The 20,731-nt window shown below is 37.2% G+C and overlaps 1 protein-coding gene across 3 annotated transcripts in view; it reads left to right on the forward strand.

The window, feature by feature from the left end:
* Nucleotides 1–20,731, forward strand: part of THSD7A (thrombospondin type 1 domain containing 7A) — a 452,669-nt gene that overhangs the window by 406,171 nt on the left and 25,767 nt on the right. For all 3 annotated transcript variants that reach the window (XM_032303909.1, XM_032303911.1, XM_032303910.1), the window contains 5 exons: nt 9,507–9,685; nt 12,616–12,621; nt 14,274–14,407; nt 18,832–18,985; nt 20,535–20,679. In XM_032303909.1, the coding sequence (XP_032159800.1) occupies nt 9,507–9,685; nt 12,616–12,621; nt 14,274–14,407; nt 18,832–18,985; nt 20,535–20,679 (618 nt within the window). The remainder of the gene's footprint in view (nt 1–9,506; nt 9,686–12,615; nt 12,622–14,273; nt 14,408–18,831; nt 18,986–20,534; nt 20,680–20,731) is intronic.

The following is a 20,731-nucleotide window of genomic DNA, read 5'->3' on the forward strand; positions in this document are numbered from 1 at the left end:
AATGTCCTACATTGGATCAAGTTAAAAATAAGTCACTGTAATAAGTTTTAGAATAAATTTTATTCTAAATTTATTTAGAATTTATTTCCCATTACTTTATGGTCTCAACCTTCCACCAAATATGTTTACATTGCTGACAAAGCCTTATTCCCAAAGTGAGCTTTTTAGTACTGATGTCTTGTTTTTAATACAGTATTAGTTAAAATTATAAATGTTAAATCTGGAGAGAAGGTCCATAAATGCTTTAATGTATGTAATTATTCCCAAGGCTTTATTTTTGTTGAATAAGTGAACTGTAGATGCAGGGTCTTATATAAATAAGTTTATTTACTTTTTAGATTAAAAGGTATGTCTGAAAGTGAAGTGTAACTCTGCCGTTAACTACCTGGAGTTAGGCCAAGTGCCACCAGTTAAGGGCTTAGTCTTCAACCAGACTGCTTGGCCCTTCAGACACCAGCGGCAGGTTCAGGGCTCCCCAGGCCACCCTTACTACTGACATACTGGCTACAGATTTAGAGGTTCCAGCCACCCCTCGGGTTTACTGGAACACCTCAGAGAACTTAAGAAACCACTATACAGTTGACCCTTGAGCAATACAACTTTAACTGTGTGGGTTCACTTGAACACAGATTTGTTTCTGTAAGTATAGTACAGGACTGTAAGTGTATTTTCTCTTCCTTAAGATTTTCTTAATGTTTTCTTTTGATCCAGCTTACTTTATTTTAAGAAAACAGCATATAGTATATACAATATACAAAATGCATGTTATTCAGCTCCTTATGTATTCCATAAGACTTGTGGTCAACAGTAGATGGTTAGTAGTTAGGTTTTGGGGGAGTCAAAGTTGTATAAGGATTTTCAGCTGCACAGGGAGTCATTTCCCATAACCCCCAAGGACTTATAATTAGAGTCTTATTATAGCAAAAGAATACAAATCAGAAGTACCCAGGGGGGCCTGGGTGACTCAGTTAAGTACCTGACTCTTGATTTTGGCTCAGGTAACGATCTCAGGGTTGTGAGATCAAGCCTCACTTGATCGGGCTCTGCACTGGGCATGGAACCTGCTTAAGATCATCTCTCTCCCTCTCTTAAAAGAAAAAGGAATAGAAAAAGAAAGAAAGAAAGGGAAGAAAAGAACAGAACAAGAACAAGAACAAGAAGAAACAGCTACCAAAATAAGAGACAAATGGGCAAGGTCTGTGAGGGCATGGCCCTCTCTACATATCAGTGTGTATTATCTGCCAGAAAGCTCACCTGAACTTTGCTATGCAGAGTTTTCACTGGGGCCTCATTGCGTAGACATGATTAATTGATTCATTGGGCACATAGTTGAACTCACTCTTTTCCCCAACCTGCACACAGAGATTGGGTGGATATCATATGGCTTAAAACCCAAACCCTCTAAACTTGTGTCTTTGTGGTATGACCCGCCCCACCTCTTCAGACATCTCTTTTAACATAAACTCACCTGTAGTCCAAGAAGCCACCATGCATAAGAAAGAGTCAGGAAATTTTAGGACTTCAAGGCTACCTCCCAGGAATCAAGACAAAGAAGAGCCAAATCCCTTATTATACAACAGGAGGTTTTAGAGTTGGCAATAAGAAATGGCCTTGGTAATAAACTTGTACATAGCTGTACCTAAGTGAATCTGAATGTGCCTCATTGGGTAACTTCCAGTATTGGAATAATAACAGCAACAGAATCCCATAGCCATGAATACTGATGCTGAAAATTCCTGAGAAAATCTTTAAGTACCCAGCAGATATGAAGAGATAGGCCTTCATATGTATATAAAAACAATAAATATAAAATTAAAATAGCATTTCATTGTAATTACATTTTCCTGAACACTTCACTATGAAAAACATGATGCCCAAGGTTGATCATAACTTTTCATACATTGAATATATGAATTTGGATAGAACATTTGATGATAAGAATTTGGCTATAAATAGGAATTTGGTTTTCCTGAATTGAGTTATCAGTCCTCAATATGCAATTATAAAAGAGTACTCTATTTGAGAATTTTTTAACAATATTTTTAACATTTTTAAACCCATGAGGACAGTAATAAAGTTCTAGCTAATTTTTCTCATTCCTGATTGCAGTCATGTACATAGAATATATATTAAAGTAGGAGAGATTTTTTGAGTTTTCTTTTGAGATGAATCCAAAAGTTTCACAGAGTGCCACAGAGTTGCTTATTCAAACAGCTGTAAATCAGAACCAACCAATATTTTCCATGTGCTTTGAAAATGAATTCTTTATCAGCAGTGCACCTTTCAACAACACAATATAGTATCTGTGAAGATTGTAGAAAGCTGCTTTATCTGTGCATTCATAATTCAAATGAATGGGGTGATTGGATGTCTCTCAAAAGCAGTATGTCCTCCAGTTGCCACTTTAAGCCTGCTAGTGTTTTCTTTTTATTTCAACCTGGAAGAGTGGTCAGAATAGATACGGGATACATAAAACATGATCAGAAGTCAGGAGGTTGATTTTTCCATGTGTCAAATTCAGTGTTGAACTGCTAAAAGTTTTAACACGCTAATTGTGAAGTCATTTGTTTTATTCCCGCATTCTTCAGAAGGCATAAATTGCTACAAGATGCCAGCAGTTTATTTAGCCTTAAAACGCATGAAATGTTTCTGTCTTTCCATCCCCTGTGATTGTTTGGTGTTAATTGCCCTCAAAAATGATCTTAGCAGAGAAGGCAAGGGAATGCTTATCTAGCAATTTACTAGTAGCATTAAGGATTTTAATTGCGCTAGATAAACATGACAGACAATTATTGAGTGTTGTTACACATTGGAAAATAAAAATGGAATGCTGAGCATTACACTCTTTTGCAGTTTGTCTTTATGTCAGTGCCTAATTTATATCTTTTAACAATTTAATAGGTTGAATTTTATTTGAGAGATGTTTTCTGGAATATGCTGTTGGAAGATCAGACATAAAAGTTTTATATCTGCTTACTTAAGTAATATAATGTGAATCAGTCTGAAGTTATACATGTTAACTCTCCCTAATGCCATAATCTTCCAACAGATAAAATGGAAAGAAAGAATATCCATTTATCTGTTACTTTGTGAAGTAGTGACGTGAATGATCCTGTGATTCTACTTTCAGCTAGGAGTACAAAATAACAAAAGGTTAAAAGTTTACTTTTGTGGTCATTTTGAAGGTTGGAAAATGCAATTCTTCTAGAAATATTTCAATAATTTATTACCTTTGTAACAAAAGATAAAAAAGGCACTATATCATAATAAATGGGACAATCCGAAAAGAAAATCTAACAATTATAAATATTTATGCACCCAATATGGGGGCACCCAAGCACAAAAGAACTTATTGATAATAAAACAATAACCATAGGGGACTTTAAGACCCACTTACATCAATGGACAGATCATCGAAACAGAAAATAAACAAGAAAACATCGACTTTGAATGACACACTGGACCAGATGGACTTAACAGATTTAGTCAGAACATTCCATCCTAAAACAGCACAATACACATTCTTTTCAAGTGCACATGAAGCATTCTCCAGAATAGCTCACATATTCATTCACAAAGCAGGCCACAACAAATACAAAAAGGCTGAAATCATACCATGCACTGTTTCTGACTACAGTGCTATGAAACTAGAGATCAACCTCAAGAGAAAATCTGGAAAGAACACAAATACATGGAGGTTAAACAACATGCTACTAAACAATGAATGGGTCAACCAGGAAACCAAAGAAGAAATTTAAAAACAAAAAACATAGAAACAAGTGAAAATGAAACCACAGTGGTTCAAAACCTTTGGGGTGCAGCAAAAGTGGTCCTGATAAGGAGGTATATAGCAATACAGGTCTACCTTAAGAAACAAGAAAAATCTCAACAACCTGACCTTATACTCAAAGGAGCGAGAAAAAGAACAAAGCCTAAAGCCAGCAGAAAGAAGGAAATAATAAGGATTAGAGCAGAAATAAATGATATAGAAATTTTTTAAAAAATAGATGAATGAAACCAGGAGCTGGTTCTTTGAAAAAATTACAAAAACAGATACACTTGTAGTCAGACACATCAAAAAGAAAAGAGAAAGGACTCAAATAAATAAAATCACAAATGAGAGAGAACTAACAACCAATACCACAGAAGTACAGTTATAAGAGAATATTATGAAAAACCATCAGTCAACAAATTGGACAACCTGGAAGAAATGGATAAATTCCTAGAAACACATAAACTACCAAAAGTGAAACGGGAAGAAATAGAAAACTTGAACAGATCAATAACCAGCAAAAAAAAAAATCAATAATCAAAAACTCCCACAAAACAAAACCCAGGCCCAGCTGGCTTTGCAAATTCTACCGAAATTTAAAGAAGAGATAGTCCCCATTCTTCTCAAACTATTCCAAAAAATAGAGAAGGAAGGAAAACTTCCAAACTCATTCTATGAGGCCAGCGTTGCCCTGATACCCAAACCAGATAAAGACTCCTCTGAAAAAGAAAACCATAGGCCAGGATTGCTGATGAACATGGATTCAAAAATTCTCAGTAAAATACTAACAAACAAAATTCAACAATACAGACAAAAAAAAAAAAAATCATTCACTACGCTCAAGTGGGATGTATTCCTGAGATGCAAGGGTGGTCCAGTATTTGCAAATGAACGTGATACACTGCATTAATAAAGGATGAGAGTAATATGATCTTCTCAATAGATACATAAAAAGCATTTGACAAAGTACAACACCAATTGATGATCCAAAAAAAAAACAACTCAACAAAGTAGGGATAGAGGGAACATAGCACAACATAAGAAAGGTCATATGTGAAAAACCCACAGTTTAATATCATCCTCAGTGGAGAAAAACTGAGAATTTTCCTCTATGGTCAGAAATGACAGGGATGTCTGCTCTCACCACTTGTTATTTAACACAGTACTGGAAGATCTAGCCTCAGCAATCAGACAACACAAAGAACTAAAAGGCATCCACATTGGCAAGGAACAAGTCAAACTTTCACTGTTTGCAGATATCACGATACTCTATATAGAAAACCCAAAACTTCATCAAAAATTGCTTGAACTGATACACCAATTGAGTAATGTTGTGGGATACAAAATGAATGTACAGAAATCTATTGCATTTCTATACATCAATAATGAAGCAGTAGAAAGAGAAATTAAGGAACTGATCCAATTTACAGTTGCACTAAAAACCGTAAGATAGCTAGGAATAAATCTGACCAAAGAGTCAAACAACAGGTACTCTGAAAACTATAAAACACTGGGGGGGAGAAACTGAAGATGATACAAACAAATGGGAAGACATTCCCTGCTCAGGGATTGGAAGAACAAATATTATTAAAATGTCTATACCAACCAAAGCAGTCTACACACTTAATGCAATGCCTATCAAAATACTGATAGTATTCTGTGAAAAGTAGAACAGATAATACTATAATTTAGATGGCACCACAAAGACCCTGAGGGTCAAAGCAATTGAAAAAGAAAAGTGAAACTGGAAGCATTATAATTCTGAACTTCAAATTATATTGCAAAGCTATAGTGATCAAACAATATGGTACTGGCACAAAAACAGACACATAGATCAATGAAACAGAATAGAAAACTCAGAAATTAACTAAGTATATGGTCAATTAATCTTCAACAAAGCAAGAAAGAATATCCAATGGGAAAAAGACAGCCTCTTCAAACGGTATTGGAAAAACTGGACAGCGACATGCAAAAGAATGAAACTGGACTGCTTTCTTATACCATACACGAAAATAAGTTCAAAATGGTTTGAAGACCTAAGGTGAGACCTGAAACCATACAAATCTTAGAGGAGAACACAGACAGGAACTTAATTTGTTATGGGATCAAGCTCCACATCGGGGTCCATGCTGGGCACGGAGCCTGATTGGGATTCTCTCTTCCTCTCCCTCTGCCCTTCCTCCCCGCAAAAAGTGGGCAGAAGCCATGAATAGACATTTTTCAAAAGAAGACATACATATAGGTGGCCAACAGATACATGAAAAGATGCTCAAGATCACTGATCAGGGAAATACACATCAAAACTACAGCGAGATCTCATCTCACACCTGTCAGAATGGCTACAGTCAACAACACAAGCAACAACTGTTGGCAAGGTTATAGAGAAAAAGGACCCCTGGGCCCTGTTTGTGGGGATGCAAACTGGTGCAGCCACTCTGAAAAACAGTGTAGAGGTTCCTCAAAAACTTAAAAATAAAACTACCTTACAATCCAACAGTTGTACCACTAGGTATTTACCCAAAGAATACAAAAATACTAATTCAAAGGGATATATGCACTCCATTGTTTATAGCAGCATTATTTACAATAGCCAAATTTTGAAAACATTCAAGTATCTGTATTCATCAACTGGTGAATAGATAAAGAAAATGTGTTACACACACACACACACACACACTGGAATATTACTCAATTAAAAAAATAATAAAAAAAAAATTAAATCTTGTAACAGCCTGGATGGAGCCTAGAGAGTAAAATGCCAAATGAAATTAGTCAGAGAAGACAAACAATATATGATTTCAGTTATATGTAAAATTTAAGAAATGAAACTAATGAACAAAGGAAAAGAAGAGAGAGAAGCAAACCAAGGAAGAGACCCTCAACTATAAAGAACAAACTGATATTTACCAGAGGGGAGGTGCATGGGGAGACTGGTTAAATGGGCTATGGGGATTCAGGAGAACACTTGATGATGTACTGGGTGTTGTATAAAGGTGTTGAATCACTATATTGTATACTTGAATTAATATCACACTGTATATTAATGAACTGGAATTTAAATAAAAACTTAAATTATTACCTTTGAAATTCTAGTGTCCTTTTACCAAAGCTATTGATAACACTTGAAAATAATTGGGATTTTTTTAAAAAATCATACTTTTGCAAACATTAAACAGTTTGGTCACAGAATGCCATTGATTTGGAAATTTTAGACATTTCTAGTTTGATTCTATTTCATAAACTATTACTTTGAAATAGAAAACAATTTTTTTGAAGATTTTTATTTAGTTGACACAGAGAGAGAGAGAAAGAGCACAAGTAGGCAGAGCAGCAGACAGAGAGAGAGGGGGAAGCAGGCTCTCCGCCGAGCAAGGAGCCTGATGTGGGGCTCCATCCCAGGACCCTGGGATCATGACCAGAGCCCAAGGCAGAGGCTCAACCAAATGAGCCACCCAGGCACTCCAAAAAGCAAATAACTCTTAATCTTAGCTGCCTTTTTGGGCAGAAATTGACAAGCTGATTCCAAGATGCATATGGAAATGTAAGGGACCCAAAAAAGCCAAAACTATCTTGAAAAATAAGAACATAGTAGGAGAACTCACAAATCCTGACTCTGAAACTTACTACAGTTACAGTAACCAAGATGGTGTGGTATAGGCACAGAGATCAATGGAATGATATTTAGAATCCAGACTTAAACCCTTAACATTTATGGTCAACTGATTTCAACAAAATAATTCAATGTAGAAAAAAAATAGTCTTTTCAACAGATGGGCCTGGAATAACTTGATAATCACATACAAAAGAATGAAGTTGTACCCCCCACCTTTTAACATATATGAAAATTAAGTGAATCATATACCTAAATATTAGAGCTAGAACTATAAAACTCTTAGAAGAAAAACATAAGTGTATATCTTAATTACCTCAGATTAGGTAATAGTTTTCTAGATGTGACGCCAAAGCTCAAGCAACCAAAGAAAAAATAGATAAACTAGACTCAATTGACAGTTAAAGCTTTTGTTCTTCAAAGGACACTAAAATAAGAAAGACAAGTTTTGACAAATGTAAAAATTGGAACAGTATACCTTGCTAGTGGTGTTGTAAAATGGTGTGCTTTGGAAAACAGTTTGGCATTCCTCAAAATTTAAATGTAGTTACCATATGACCCAGCAATTCCACTCCTAGATATACACACATGAGAATTAAAAACATGTTCACACAGAAGCTGATACATAAATGTTCACAACAGCATTATTCATAAAAATAGGGAAACAGCTAAAATATCCATCAGCTGATTCATGGATTAACAAAATATGATCTATCCATAAATGGAACACTAGTCAGTCATAAAAAGGAATGAGATACTAACACATGTTATAACATAGACGGACCCTGAAAACATTATATTAAGCCAATCAAAAAAGACCACATAATGTTTAATTTCATTTTATGAAATGTCCAGAATAGGTGCATTCTTAAGGACAGAAAGTAGATGAGTGCTTGCCAGATGATGGGGGAGGGGGAAATGGGAGATGACTGCTAATGGACATAGGGTTTCTTTTTGTGGTGATGAAAATGTTCTAAAATTAGATAGTGGTGATGATTGTATGACTCAATGAATATATTAAAAAAAAAAACATGAGCTGACTTTTACTGTGTAGGAATTGTATCTTAATTTTTAAAAAAGTTATAAACCACCCTAGAATTTCCTAGTTGCTTATATAATTACCGCTTTCAAAACAGAATCCTTGATGCTGATGTAAAATGCTACAAGAGCAAACCCTCTGCACATCAGAGTATTACACAGAACAACCATGCATTTGACTCTCAACCAAAGGAAATTTTGCCTTTTCCACATAGTTGCCTGGAGAATACTGGTGATGAATTGATGTTGTAAGATGCCAACTTGGTAATAAGGGACTGTTCCAGGAAAATGCACCCATTTCTCAAATCACATCTGTAGACTAATAAGTTAATTAGCTGTGTGATTCGATGGAACGAGCCCTGGACCAGACCCCATCTCTTGCTGTGTGGTCCTGCACTTGCCAGTTATCTTTCTGCGTTTGTTTTCCTATCTGTCCAGCAGACGGTCAGTACCTGCCCACAACATGTGGAAGATTTTCGAGAGAATCGACTGAATGCAAGATGGGAAACTGTTTCGAAACTGATAGCACTAAAAATGCTGACATTTTTTATGTAACATCCTTCATTTTTCTTCTCTAGATTTGATTTGCTAAGAAGGGGAAACATAAGGTGCTAAGTTAAACCGTTCCTGCTGGATGTTGACTGAGAGTGTCTGGCTTTCTCCTTGAGGAAGAACATTTCACGGACTCAAACACTTGAGACTTGTGTGACATTAACAGGGAATTTGAGAGAAAGCTGTTATCCTTTTCTTAATGTATCACTCTGACAGCATGAGAACGATACAGCAGCAGACAGGTTATTGTCAATTAAACACGAGCTGTCAGAGAGGCAGAGATGTTGAAATATGGAGAGCGTGAATCCTAAGCAGATCATACGGCGGCTGCTCAGCTGTTATTTTACCAGAGTCGCCGTATGTATGTGTCATTTTCCTGCAGAATTTAATTTGGGTCCTTAACAACGCAGACGTCTTTGCATTTGCCTGGGGCTGTCAAGTTGAACTTGGACCTTTGAATGAGCTGAATGATGGGTGGAAGTGGGCAAGTGGCATGCGGAGAAGGTGGCTCTCATCTGGTTTGTCTCTGTTCAGGTTACATCGAAGAGGCCTGCATCATCCCGTGTCCCTCCGACTGCAAGCTCAGCGAGTGGTCCAACTGGTCCCGCTGCAGTAAGTCCTGTGGGAGCGGCGTGAAGGTTCGGTCCAAGTGGTTGCGTGAAAAACCATATAATGGAGGGAGGCCTTGCCCCAAACTGGACCATGTCAACCAGGTACTTTCTACCATTGATTCTAATACTGAGAATATGAAGATATTCTTTAGATTCCCAATGATCTATTTTTTCCCTCCAAAATGGAGAAGAATAAATAATAGCTCTGAATAAGAAATCTGATCCATTTTATCCTTAGGATGCCTGAGTAAATATATATATATATATATATATATATATATATATGTTCTTAAAATCCCAAATGAGATATATTATCTTTGCAATAGGTGATTTAGTAAGCTGCATGTATATGCATATGAAAAATGGAAATTAAAATGACACCTACATTTAAAATAATATCATAAAATTGTATCTAGCTGTGTGCTGAGAACAAGATTGTCCCATTATCATAATTCCCCTAGACTCTCAGAAAAGATACCTCAGGTACCAACTACTTGAAACTAGGAAATCTCTGTCTCTCTCTCTCTCTCTCTTTCTCTCTCTTTCTCCCTCTCCATCTCTAAAAAAAGGTTGTGGAGGGTCTCCTGGGTGACTCAGTTGTTTGAGTGTCTTGATACCAGCTCAAGTCATGATCTCAGGGTTGTGAGTTCTAGCCCCTTGACAGGTTTGTGTGGGTTTCGAGACTGATTAAGATTCTCTCTCTCCCTCTCTCCCTTCATATTCTTTCTCTCTCTCTCTCTCTCCCTCCCTCTCTAAAAAAAATCAAAAAATAAAACTAAGAAATATGTATTGACTGTTCATTTAAATGTGTTTGATGTAAAATTTTAAAAGAAAAAAATATAAAGATTACTTCAGAATCAGTTTAACCATGTTATAGTCTTTGACCTTTTAAATTTTATTTGGAACCTTCTTTGATTTTTGTACGCTCACTTCATTAATAGTTGTTCCTTGTGTTCTATTAGAGATATAAAGTAAAAAGACTAATAGAGGGAATCATGACTAATCCAAATGTAATAGAAGATGTAGGCAATTATTATCATGTTTGACCTACATGTGAATTAACAAAGAATAAATTTAATATAGTATGTGTAGATGTTAAGAAGTGTATTTATATTGTTACAAATGAACCAAAACATACATATGAACCAACCTTAAATATGCAGGTAGGTTTCATGCGTACATAGACTAATTTTAATATCCAAACACTTACTCTCCAAACTGCTTACCAGTACACATACTTTACTTCACAAATTAACTTAAATTTTTAATGATAATAAAGATACACTCTAGGTTGCTCCTAATCTCCCTGCTAAATGGGATGCCACCCAATTCATGAATCACATGAGAAAGCCAATTAAAGCTTCAAAAATAGTAAAGAAAAATAAAGGTACAGTCTAGAAAAAATAAAAATACATTTTGAATAAAGACAGTAAGGACAAAGAAGGTGGAGAATTAAGCATCATAGGAAGTACTACTCTAAAAAAATCTTGATGTTTTCCCTGAGAGAAGTTGCTGAAGGTGCCCTTAAATTCAATCATCGGTGACTAATGTGCTGCACTGCTGCCATCTACTGGCGAATGGGTTTTCCTGCCAGAGTGAATATTTGCAGAGAAAATTCAGTTAACGTAACACTAATGAAACACAATAACTGAAATGCAAGGTTTATAATACAAAGAAATATTTTTCTACAAGTTGTGAAGTCTTAAATTTTCACCAGTAGATTTAAATCACAATAACTTCTGATCCACGGTCCTAATAAAGAGAAATTCTCCATGAATGTATGGGGTGTGTGTGTGTGTGTGTGTGTGTGTGTGTAATGTGTGTGTGTGTGTGTGTGTGTGTGTGTGTGTGTGTGTGTATGGCCAGTCAGTCTTTCAATTAAAATAAGCTGTGTTTGCCTCAGCATTTTTTTTTTTACTAGTGAATTTTCAAAGGTTTAGGACCTTCTGACAAGTTGCCTTTGCTATGAAAAGTCTTTTACCTAAGCCATTTCTCTGTCACTCTCAACTCTGATAAAATTTAATGCAGAGTTTGATGTGGACATTTAGGAACTTGTTAATCATCTTACTGGTGGGATATTAAGGCATTAAAAACTAAAAATTAAAGCTAAAACAAGAAATAATAGATTCGTGACTATCTGAATACAAATATTCTACATCTAAAAATAGAAATTTCTAGGACCTTATTAGTAAAACATTAAGAAAGAATATGCAAAGGTTTCTGTTAACTTTGAAAATTGTAAATCACAAGGATTTCTTTTACCACAATTATACATTCCTCAATAAAATAATTACTGGCCCATTGACTTGGAAATGGTCTTTTAAGTACCATTTTCTAATTGAGGAAGCAAATTCTCATTTCCCAAGAAATCTAGATGGATAGATGGATGGATTAAAATCTAATAGATTGGGGCGCCTGGGTGGCTCAGTGGGTTGAAGCCTCTGCCTTCGGCTTAGGTCATGATCCCAGGGTCCTGGGATCAAGCCCCGCATTGGGCTCTCTGCTTAGCAGGGAGCCTGCTTCTTCCTCTCTCTCTCTCTCTCTGCCTGCCTCTCTGCCTACTTGTGATCTCTGCCTGTCAAATAAATAAACAAAATTAAAAAAAAAAGATTTAAAATCAAATAGATTAAATTAAAATCAATAGATTAATCAATCAATCTATGGATAGATTTCACTCACAGTTTGGATCACAAAATAGTTGCAGTCATTTATCAATCCCCCATGACATGTATTTTGAGGTCTACTCAGTTTTTTAAGATTTCTTCATCCTGCCCATCTAATCTTTTCCTTGACTGTGTTGTTTACAATACTCATTTGTGTATCTTAACTTTAGAGAATAATGACTTGCTTTTTCTCTCCAAAGGCTTAATAAAGATACTCTAATAATTTAACAAAAAAGAGAAAAGTAGGCTCTTATGTGTGGATAAAATAATATTTTAACTTAGAACATGAATTTTTTCATTCAGTATACTGACATTTTTCCTTATCTTTTTTCTCTCCCTTTTCTTCACTCCTGTTGAACACTACTCCAGGCACAGGTAAGAACTTCGAAACCTCCCAGTTCATGGCAGAATACTGTACTGCTTGTTTTCTTTTTACTCCTGATGTCAGAGAATGTATTTCTTTTCCTGCTATGGTCTTTTATCTTTTACAGGGAGAAAAATACCACATTTTCCATAAAATTTTTGTTCCGCAGCTGTTTCCTCTCCCCCCCACCCCCCGCCCCTGCCCCAGCATGCTACCTGTGTTTTCTCACTTTAATATCAGGGCTGAGGAGCAGGGGTGGGGAGAACAAGCTTCACTTCACCAGCCTTGAAAAGGCAGTGACATCTCTTGTTAATGCTGTCATGCTTCTGGGAGGGAGAGGTAAAGGTGCAGGTGGGCTGAAGGTGGGTGGCAGGAAGTTGCTCTGAACTGATTTGTATTCAGTCCAGTGTAGGAGATTAAAATGAAAGCCATTGAAAGATTAGGGGAAATGGCATTTCTCCTTCAATTTTTCCCTTCCCCACAAGTTACCACTTGGTAGTACTTTGTACTATTTTAATGCAGTACCCAATGTGGAGGTGATCGTCGATAACAATAATGATAGATTCTTATTACCCAGCAATTGCACTATTGGGTATTTACCCTAAGGATACCAACGGTGCATATTCTTTATTCTTACTCAGAATAGGTCAACTTTATTCACTAAAATTTGTACGGAAGAATAGCTCCAAAGGACTATTTATATATTTTCTGGAATTAGATAGTTCACACAAAATGTGTATGTGTGTGTGTGTGTGTGTGTGTGTGTGTGTGTGTGGTGTAGAAAATAGAGTCAAATTACCATAGATTTTGAAATTATTTTAGAATACATTTCTTTAATGGTTGAGTCAGCTGTGCGCATTGGATTATGGTTTATTTATTTCCTTGGCTTAGTCATTCTTCTCATTGAGAAAAAGGCATCATTGGTTCATTGTTCTAAAATTCCTGAAACCAAACACCCTGCCTAACTGTGGGGCTGTCTGCCTTTGTGGGCACTGGAGCAAGACAGTTGGCATTGTGTCATGTGATCCTCCCTGCTTTGGGCTATTACTGTGTAATATAAAGCCAATTTCAGACCTTGCTTCCAAGCCCTAAATGCTTAAGGGTTAGTTTTAAAATGGATTTATTTCTTCTTACTTATTGTTTAGTTCAGTTTCACATATGGAATGCAAAAAATATATAAATTCTTATGCGATATACATTCGTTTGGAAAACAAGCCAAATTGTATTTCTTTGAAAACAGCTACTTTATATGCTTACTTAATTCTCTAATTCACTTATTCATTCATTCACCTATTCAGCAAATCTCTATAGAATGCCTTACATTGGAGCACTGTGGCCTAAGTATTGAAGACCCACAACATCGTGAACAAGACAGATGGCTCATGAAATTACAATGCTGTGCGGTGAGGGGCAGTGTGGGACAGTGTGCGATGTGTCCAGGGCACTTCTTCAGGTCACATGCGCAACTGTAATGTCACATAGGATCAAGAATCCAGAGAATACAGCACAGCTGGTCCTGCCCATTACAGCTAGAACTCTGAAGAGGTTTTCTGTATTCCTCTCCTAGAATAGTGAGCCATAAAGGAGAGGAGTGAAGATAACCGAACAATAATACGGTGTGTGTTGTGGTGTGAAGGGCTCCCACTCGCTGTGTGTGTTTCAGGTGTATGAGGTGGTCCCTTGCCACAGTGACTGCAGCCAGTACATATGGGTCTCAGAGCCATGGAGCATCTGCAAAGTGACCTTTGTCAACATGCGAGATAACTGCGGAGAGGGCGTGCAAACCCGGAAAGTGAGGTAAGGCCCTCACTCCTCCTGAGTCTCCTGCCTAAAACTGTCTTAAGTTTTATTTCTAGGGAATATGCCCTCATGGAATACTCCAAGGGGACCTGCTTCAAGCAGCAGGTGGTCACGGGGGCGGGGAGAGGGGGGGCTTCTGACAGGAAGCCTCACTTCAAGGTGCCCCTGAGTAGAAAGATCTGCATATTGAATGCAAGCTGAGCTAATGCAGGTTTTTCAACCCCAGGGACTTTGTTCTTAAAGGCCAAAAATATTTCCAGCTGCTTTTTAGTGGTAAACTGTTCTAAACTCTTGCTGCTTGGTTTCCTCAAACTGGCTAACTTTTGACTACTCTATTCTCCTACAGGAAGCCCTTCCTAATACCTAGTGCTACTCATTTGTTCTTTGGGTGCACTGACCCGTAGGGTAACCACTAGCCACGTGAGGCTATTTCATATTAAATTTAAACTAAAGTTAAATTAAATTAAAAATACATTTCCTCAGCCACACGAGACATATTTCAAGTGCTTATGCCGTAGCCACAAGTGGATAATTCTGTCAGACAGCAGAGGTATAGACCCTCTCCACATCACAGAAAGTTCTGTTGAGGAGTGTTTCTCTTAGTACCCCATATACCTCTCACTGTTTTTGGAAAGATCCATTTACTGTCTGTCATTCTTATTAAATTCTAGAACTTTCTCCAAACCAAAATCCTGTCATAGTCATAGAAATTCCCTAACACCTAATACAGTTTGGATACTCATTACATTTTCCCTATAGTACCTACATATGACTCTTAAGGGTTCTGGAACTCTATGGAACAAGTGTATGAGGTTTTATTTTCTCCACTTTATAGAGTAGATTCAGAAGTACTAAGTAATTTACCAGGAACACCCATCTAGTAAAGTGACAGATTTGTCACTCTTTCTACCAGTTTCTTCTAACCCTGCTGAGTGACACACAGTAAAGACAGGTGTCAAAACATCCAGAACTCAACGATTCATGTTGTGGGCAAGCTCTGACCTAACTTTTCATGAATTTAAGGTTTATATTTCTCAATAGAAAAGTAGGGTGAATTAACATTTGTATTATAAAACTTTGGCACACTCTGTATAACTTTGTTTCCAATTACAGATAGTCTCTATTTCTTTTTTCACAAGCCCTCTGAACTCTCAAGCTATTTTTCTGAGGAACTTAATAAAGGTGGATAAGGAGTCAGGAGGTAATAAGTTGGATAGGGAAACATAAACAAAAGACAGAGATTCCATTTTCCACCATTCTCTTCCAAATTTAAAATTTCTCCTCCAAATTTAAAAATACTTTCCCTATTAAAATGTTTGATCAAGTTGGCTTTTTGTAAGAAAAATTATAATAAAGAACTATTCTTTCAGCTTTCCCTTCAATGATCTTTGTAGATGTTGCTGTTTCTTGCTTCATAAGTACTCTCAACATTTCCAAGTACATCTAAAGCAAAGTAACTTTGGAGATCAATTTATTTTTTCAGTAAACATCTTTAATGTCAATAGAGAAAAGAGAAGGTCAGTATCGATTGTGATCTCTGATCATGTAATAATGCTCCTATTTGTTACTGATTGAGTAGTAAGCCTCTCTAACCTTATCCTCTGCTAATTAAGGTCAGAACGTCCTGCTTATATGCAAGCATTGGGTGGCATTCCAGGATAGATGGGTCTGTGAGAGGGCAGTACCAATTTATCCAAAGTTGTTCTTCCTCTTTTAGGATGGTATGTACCTCAGAGGCTGGTGGCAGAAGTGATTTTCCCTGAGGGGAAGGGATATTTTTCACAGATTTTTTTTTTTTTAAGAGTTTCTAGTGCCTGATGGTAATAGAAAGGAGACAATAAAAAGCAACATATTTGGTTACTTTTATTGTTGGTTTTGAATTCTCTGCAGAGAGTGTACCCCCTTATTGTCATACCTATGGCTGGCCTCTGGTCCCACCCTTTGCCTCCAGCTTGGTTCTGCACTTTGTATTTCTAACACAGTGCAGTTTTCTCACAGCATAATTCCTTGTCCTATGGAAAGGAAAAATGCCAAGAATTTGAAGAAAGCAAATGAACTTAAAGTGCCTTCCTTTGTGCTTAAAACTTGATCCAAATATTTATTCTGAATTCTGGAGTGATTTTAAAAACTGATTAATGCCAAATAAAATAAATATAAATAATCTGAGTATCAACAATAAGGGCATTTTTAGCAGTTGTGGCACATTGAAATGATGTCATTCAAATACAGTCATTAAAAATGATATCTTCACTGGGACGCCCTGGGTGATGCAGTTGGTTAAGCATCTGAATCTTCGTTTCAGGCCTCGGGCTCCCGAGATCAAGCCCCCTGTGGGCTCTGTGCTGAGTGAAGAGTTGGCTTGGGTTCTCTCGCCCTCAGCCCCTCCCCCCTCAAATAAATAAATCTTAAAAAAAATTATATCTTAGAAAAATAGTTAATGATATGAAGAGATATTCATAATGTATCATTGATTTCTTAATGGTACAAATAGTCGATAAAATTTGCTCTATTTAATGAAATGAAATATATGCTTATATAGAATCATTTGTAAAGAGTGTTTTTCTCTCAGTGATAGAATCATATTTTTTTTTGTTTCTTCTGATTTTCCTAAAGTGAATAAATTAGCTCTATAGTTAAAAAATGAAAGGAGAAAAGCCTGTGAAAATGTAGCTTTATGTACATAATTCTTAATAGAGTATTGAACATCTGTCTTTAACTCCGGATCAATAGGTAATTTTGCAAGTTAATCCTTGTACACTGTGTCAGTGCCTACCATGAATATAATCTTATCTTAGCAGCAAACCTAACTTTTCAGTTGGGTTTAAACTCTGCTGCATGTTGTTTCAAAGCTGCTCCATGTCCTCTCAAAGCTGCTGTCAACACAATATTTTTATTTTATTTTATTTTATTTTATTTTATTTTATTTTTTCAGTGCTCCAGTAGTCATTGTTTATATACCACACCCAGTGCTCCGCGCAATATGTGCCCTCCTTAGCCTGGTGGTGTGTATTAAATACAATATTTTTAAAATGCCATTGAAGACAGAACTCTTTTCTGAGAGACTAAAATTGTCCCAAAGAAATTTACAATTTTTTCTTCAGTGATGAAATCAAGCAAATATCTCCCTGTGTATATTCGTGTGTTTGCTCTTTTCTGTTTTTATCCAGTTCACACCACACACAACAAAATGCAGAGGCAAGTATTCATAGACGTATTTTTTCAGACTCCAAACCCAATTAAGACATGGCCAGCAGCACAGTTTTCCAGTCATTAGATGCATCCCACAGGAAAATGACATTCCTCTTAAATTGGGGAGAACCATATAGAAAGGAATTTCTGCAGAGTAGATTTGTGAAAATGCAGTGTCCCCACTGATTGTAATCCCTGGGAAAGGTGAGATTCCAGGTATAATGGATAATGTAATGTAACCGACAGTTTAAAACAGTGCCATGAGTTTGAGAGGCTCAGGAACACAAGGCTGCCTTTTTAGCTCCAACAACGCACGTTCTTCCCCAACCCATTACTTTGGTTGACCTTCTCTGAGTTATAGACGAGGGATAAATTTTTTCTCCTCCACTAGGAAAGTGCCTGGAGAGATTATTAACTACTCTAAGAGTGAAGTCTGGTACTAGCTACATTAATTAGACCCCCAAGAGATGAGTAAACGAGCCGTCCATGACTGCTTACAAAAGAATGAAACATAATAAAATGTTTGATTTTGTTCTATTAGAAAGAAAACTAACAATAAAAAAGGTCAAGATAGAGGATGATTCAAATAACTACATTTAGAGAATTTGTGCTATTATTACTAATATAAGTGTGTTTTCACTTCTGGCTTTCTTTTAAAGTTATCAGCATATAGGAGGCTAAAATTACTTTTAAAATGACAAGATAACTTGGTAAATGCCATCAGTTACTTTTGAAAATTCTTAATGAAACCTCTCACCAGAAAAGTTCAGTGTGTCTCATCCTCCCTCATGTATGAATCTACCTTTTCTGGAATCCGCCATTTCCTTCTAAAGAAAAAAAAGTGCATTAGATTCCCAAATTCCCAGAAGTAGCCCCTCCATGAATCTCTCTGGACCATTCCTCATTAGTTGCTGCATCATCCATGAGGGTAAAAGACCCCCTTCTTTCAGAGGAAGACATACAGAGTTTATAACCCACACAGGGGCTATAATTTTAAAAGATTATGATGATACAAGCAAGGGTACATTTTATGTCATGCTGAACCTCTGCAAGTATTTGTGGGAGGTAGAGATCCTTTTATGTCTTCATGTTTGGAGAATTTTTTTTATTAAATGCAAACCTTCCCACCTTCCCAACCCCATAATGATGCCTTAGGAAGAACCATCTATCGATGGGTCAGCCCTTATTCTAAGTGTCCTGGTTCCTTCACTGAAGAGTGTGTTTTCTTCTAGATGCATGCAGAACACAGCAGATGGGCCTTCTGACCATGTAGAAGATTACCTCTGTGATCCAGAAGAAATGCCCCTGGGCTCTAGAGAGTGCAAATTACCGTGTCCCGAGGATTGTGTGATATCTGAATGGGGCCCGTGGACCCGATGCACTTTGGTGAGATGATTAACTGTTTATAAGTAGCGTTTACTTAATTCCTTACCACTAAAGCTTTAAAGCTATTATTAAGAAAATAGTAATTACTAAAGAAAAAAGAAAAATAAAAAAAATAGTAATTACTAAATTAGTTACCAAATTAGTTATCATGGCAAGGGTGTTTTCTTGGTACCTCATTCTGTGACCAGGCCATTTACAGTCAGCAGTGTTTTGACCCACATGAGAACAGCTCAACCTCTTGCAAGTTCTGTGTTCTTCCATCCTCCTCCTGGGCCCGCACAAAATGCCTTCAGATTGGCCTATAAGTACACAGCATGTTAAAAACTGCACTGGTGATAATGAGTCCCTCCAGGTAAAGGGAAAAAAGGAGGAAGCTCTCGTAAAGGTACTTTAATGGTGTCATCCCTTGCTTTTTTGCCCAGTCCGTTTTATTTAAATTGAAGGAATCATCTTCCACACAGTGGGCATACTGCAGCCAGAGTATTGACACTAAAACCCAAAGGAGGCTGGCAAAAAAGGGAATCGAAAGAAGAAAGCTGTGTGTCAGTGAATCTCTTTGCACTCACGGACTCTGTGTCTCTGTGGGGCTGCAAAGCCAGCTGAGAGTTTCAAATCACACAGAGCTTCTAGATTTCAACAGCCCGTAGGCGCTCTTCCGCGGGACCCTGGGAAGGCTTGTTTGAAACAGAACTGGCTGTTTAGGATTTAGGAAATTTGCCTTGGCCCGGGCATCTTTGTAAAACTGCACATTTCAAAATGGCATCAAAAAGCACGGGAAGAATACATCTAATGTGGAATTAATATGCTGAAATATGATATAAGATAGTTTCAAAGAATTTATGATGCATGTTTTCAAGGCGAAGTTAATTTTCTGTCTCCATGTTAACATGATTAAAGGTGCGACTGGCAGCCAGCTGACTGAGCGGAGCAGAACAGAGATGCCAGTTGACTTGGATACAAGTTAAAGAGCAACAAAGAGTCAACTGTTGGACAAGGCTGTGCAAATGAGTTTCTGTTCTAACTCTATAGCATCCGATTTGAAGTTCCTGTTCTTAGAAACCAGATGTTTTCAGAACAAGACGGTGCCAGTAGCAAGTGGCAGGCTCATCTTCCTTACCTGCTGAGTTGTGTTCCTGTGCATGTGTGTGTGCCTGTTAGGAAAATCAAGGAGGTCACTAAAATCTAGTTTTTTAAAGTCACCCTTAAAATGGTTTTTCAGGTCCAAGAAACTGTACTGGATAGATTGACGGATTATGGGTTCTATAGTAGTGATGTGCAATAATTAATAGGATCACGTGTGTGTGTTTATAGCTGAGTGTCTGACACACAGACCCTTGAGCATCTTACAGCTGGATGGGACATCGGAAACTCATCTAGCACCTTGATTTCATAGATGATGAAACCTAGTTGTAATGGGATTGTTCATGTTAGCCAGCGGCCCCAACAGTCTCCCTCCTGCTCCGGTGCTCTCCCTAATATATCAGCCCTTGTGTGGCTGCGTATTCATTCACCTTTCTGAGGAAGAGTAATTATCTTTCTTCTTTGTCAGCCTTGCAGTCAAAGCAGTTTCCGGCAAAGGTCAGCTGATCCCATCAGACAACCCGCTGATGAAGGAAGAGCCTGCCCTAATGCTGTTGAGAAGGAACCTTGTAACCTGAACAAAAACTGCTTCCACTATGATTATAATGTAACAGGTATGTGCATAGTCTCCTCATCCCCGAGATGTAAGCCAGATCGCACGTCTTC

Source organism: Mustela erminea, chromosome 11 (assembly GCF_009829155.1).
Source record: "Mustela erminea isolate mMusErm1 chromosome 11, mMusErm1.Pri, whole genome shotgun sequence".
In the NCBI taxonomy this organism is placed as follows: Eukaryota; Metazoa; Chordata; class Mammalia; order Carnivora; family Mustelidae; genus Mustela; species Mustela erminea.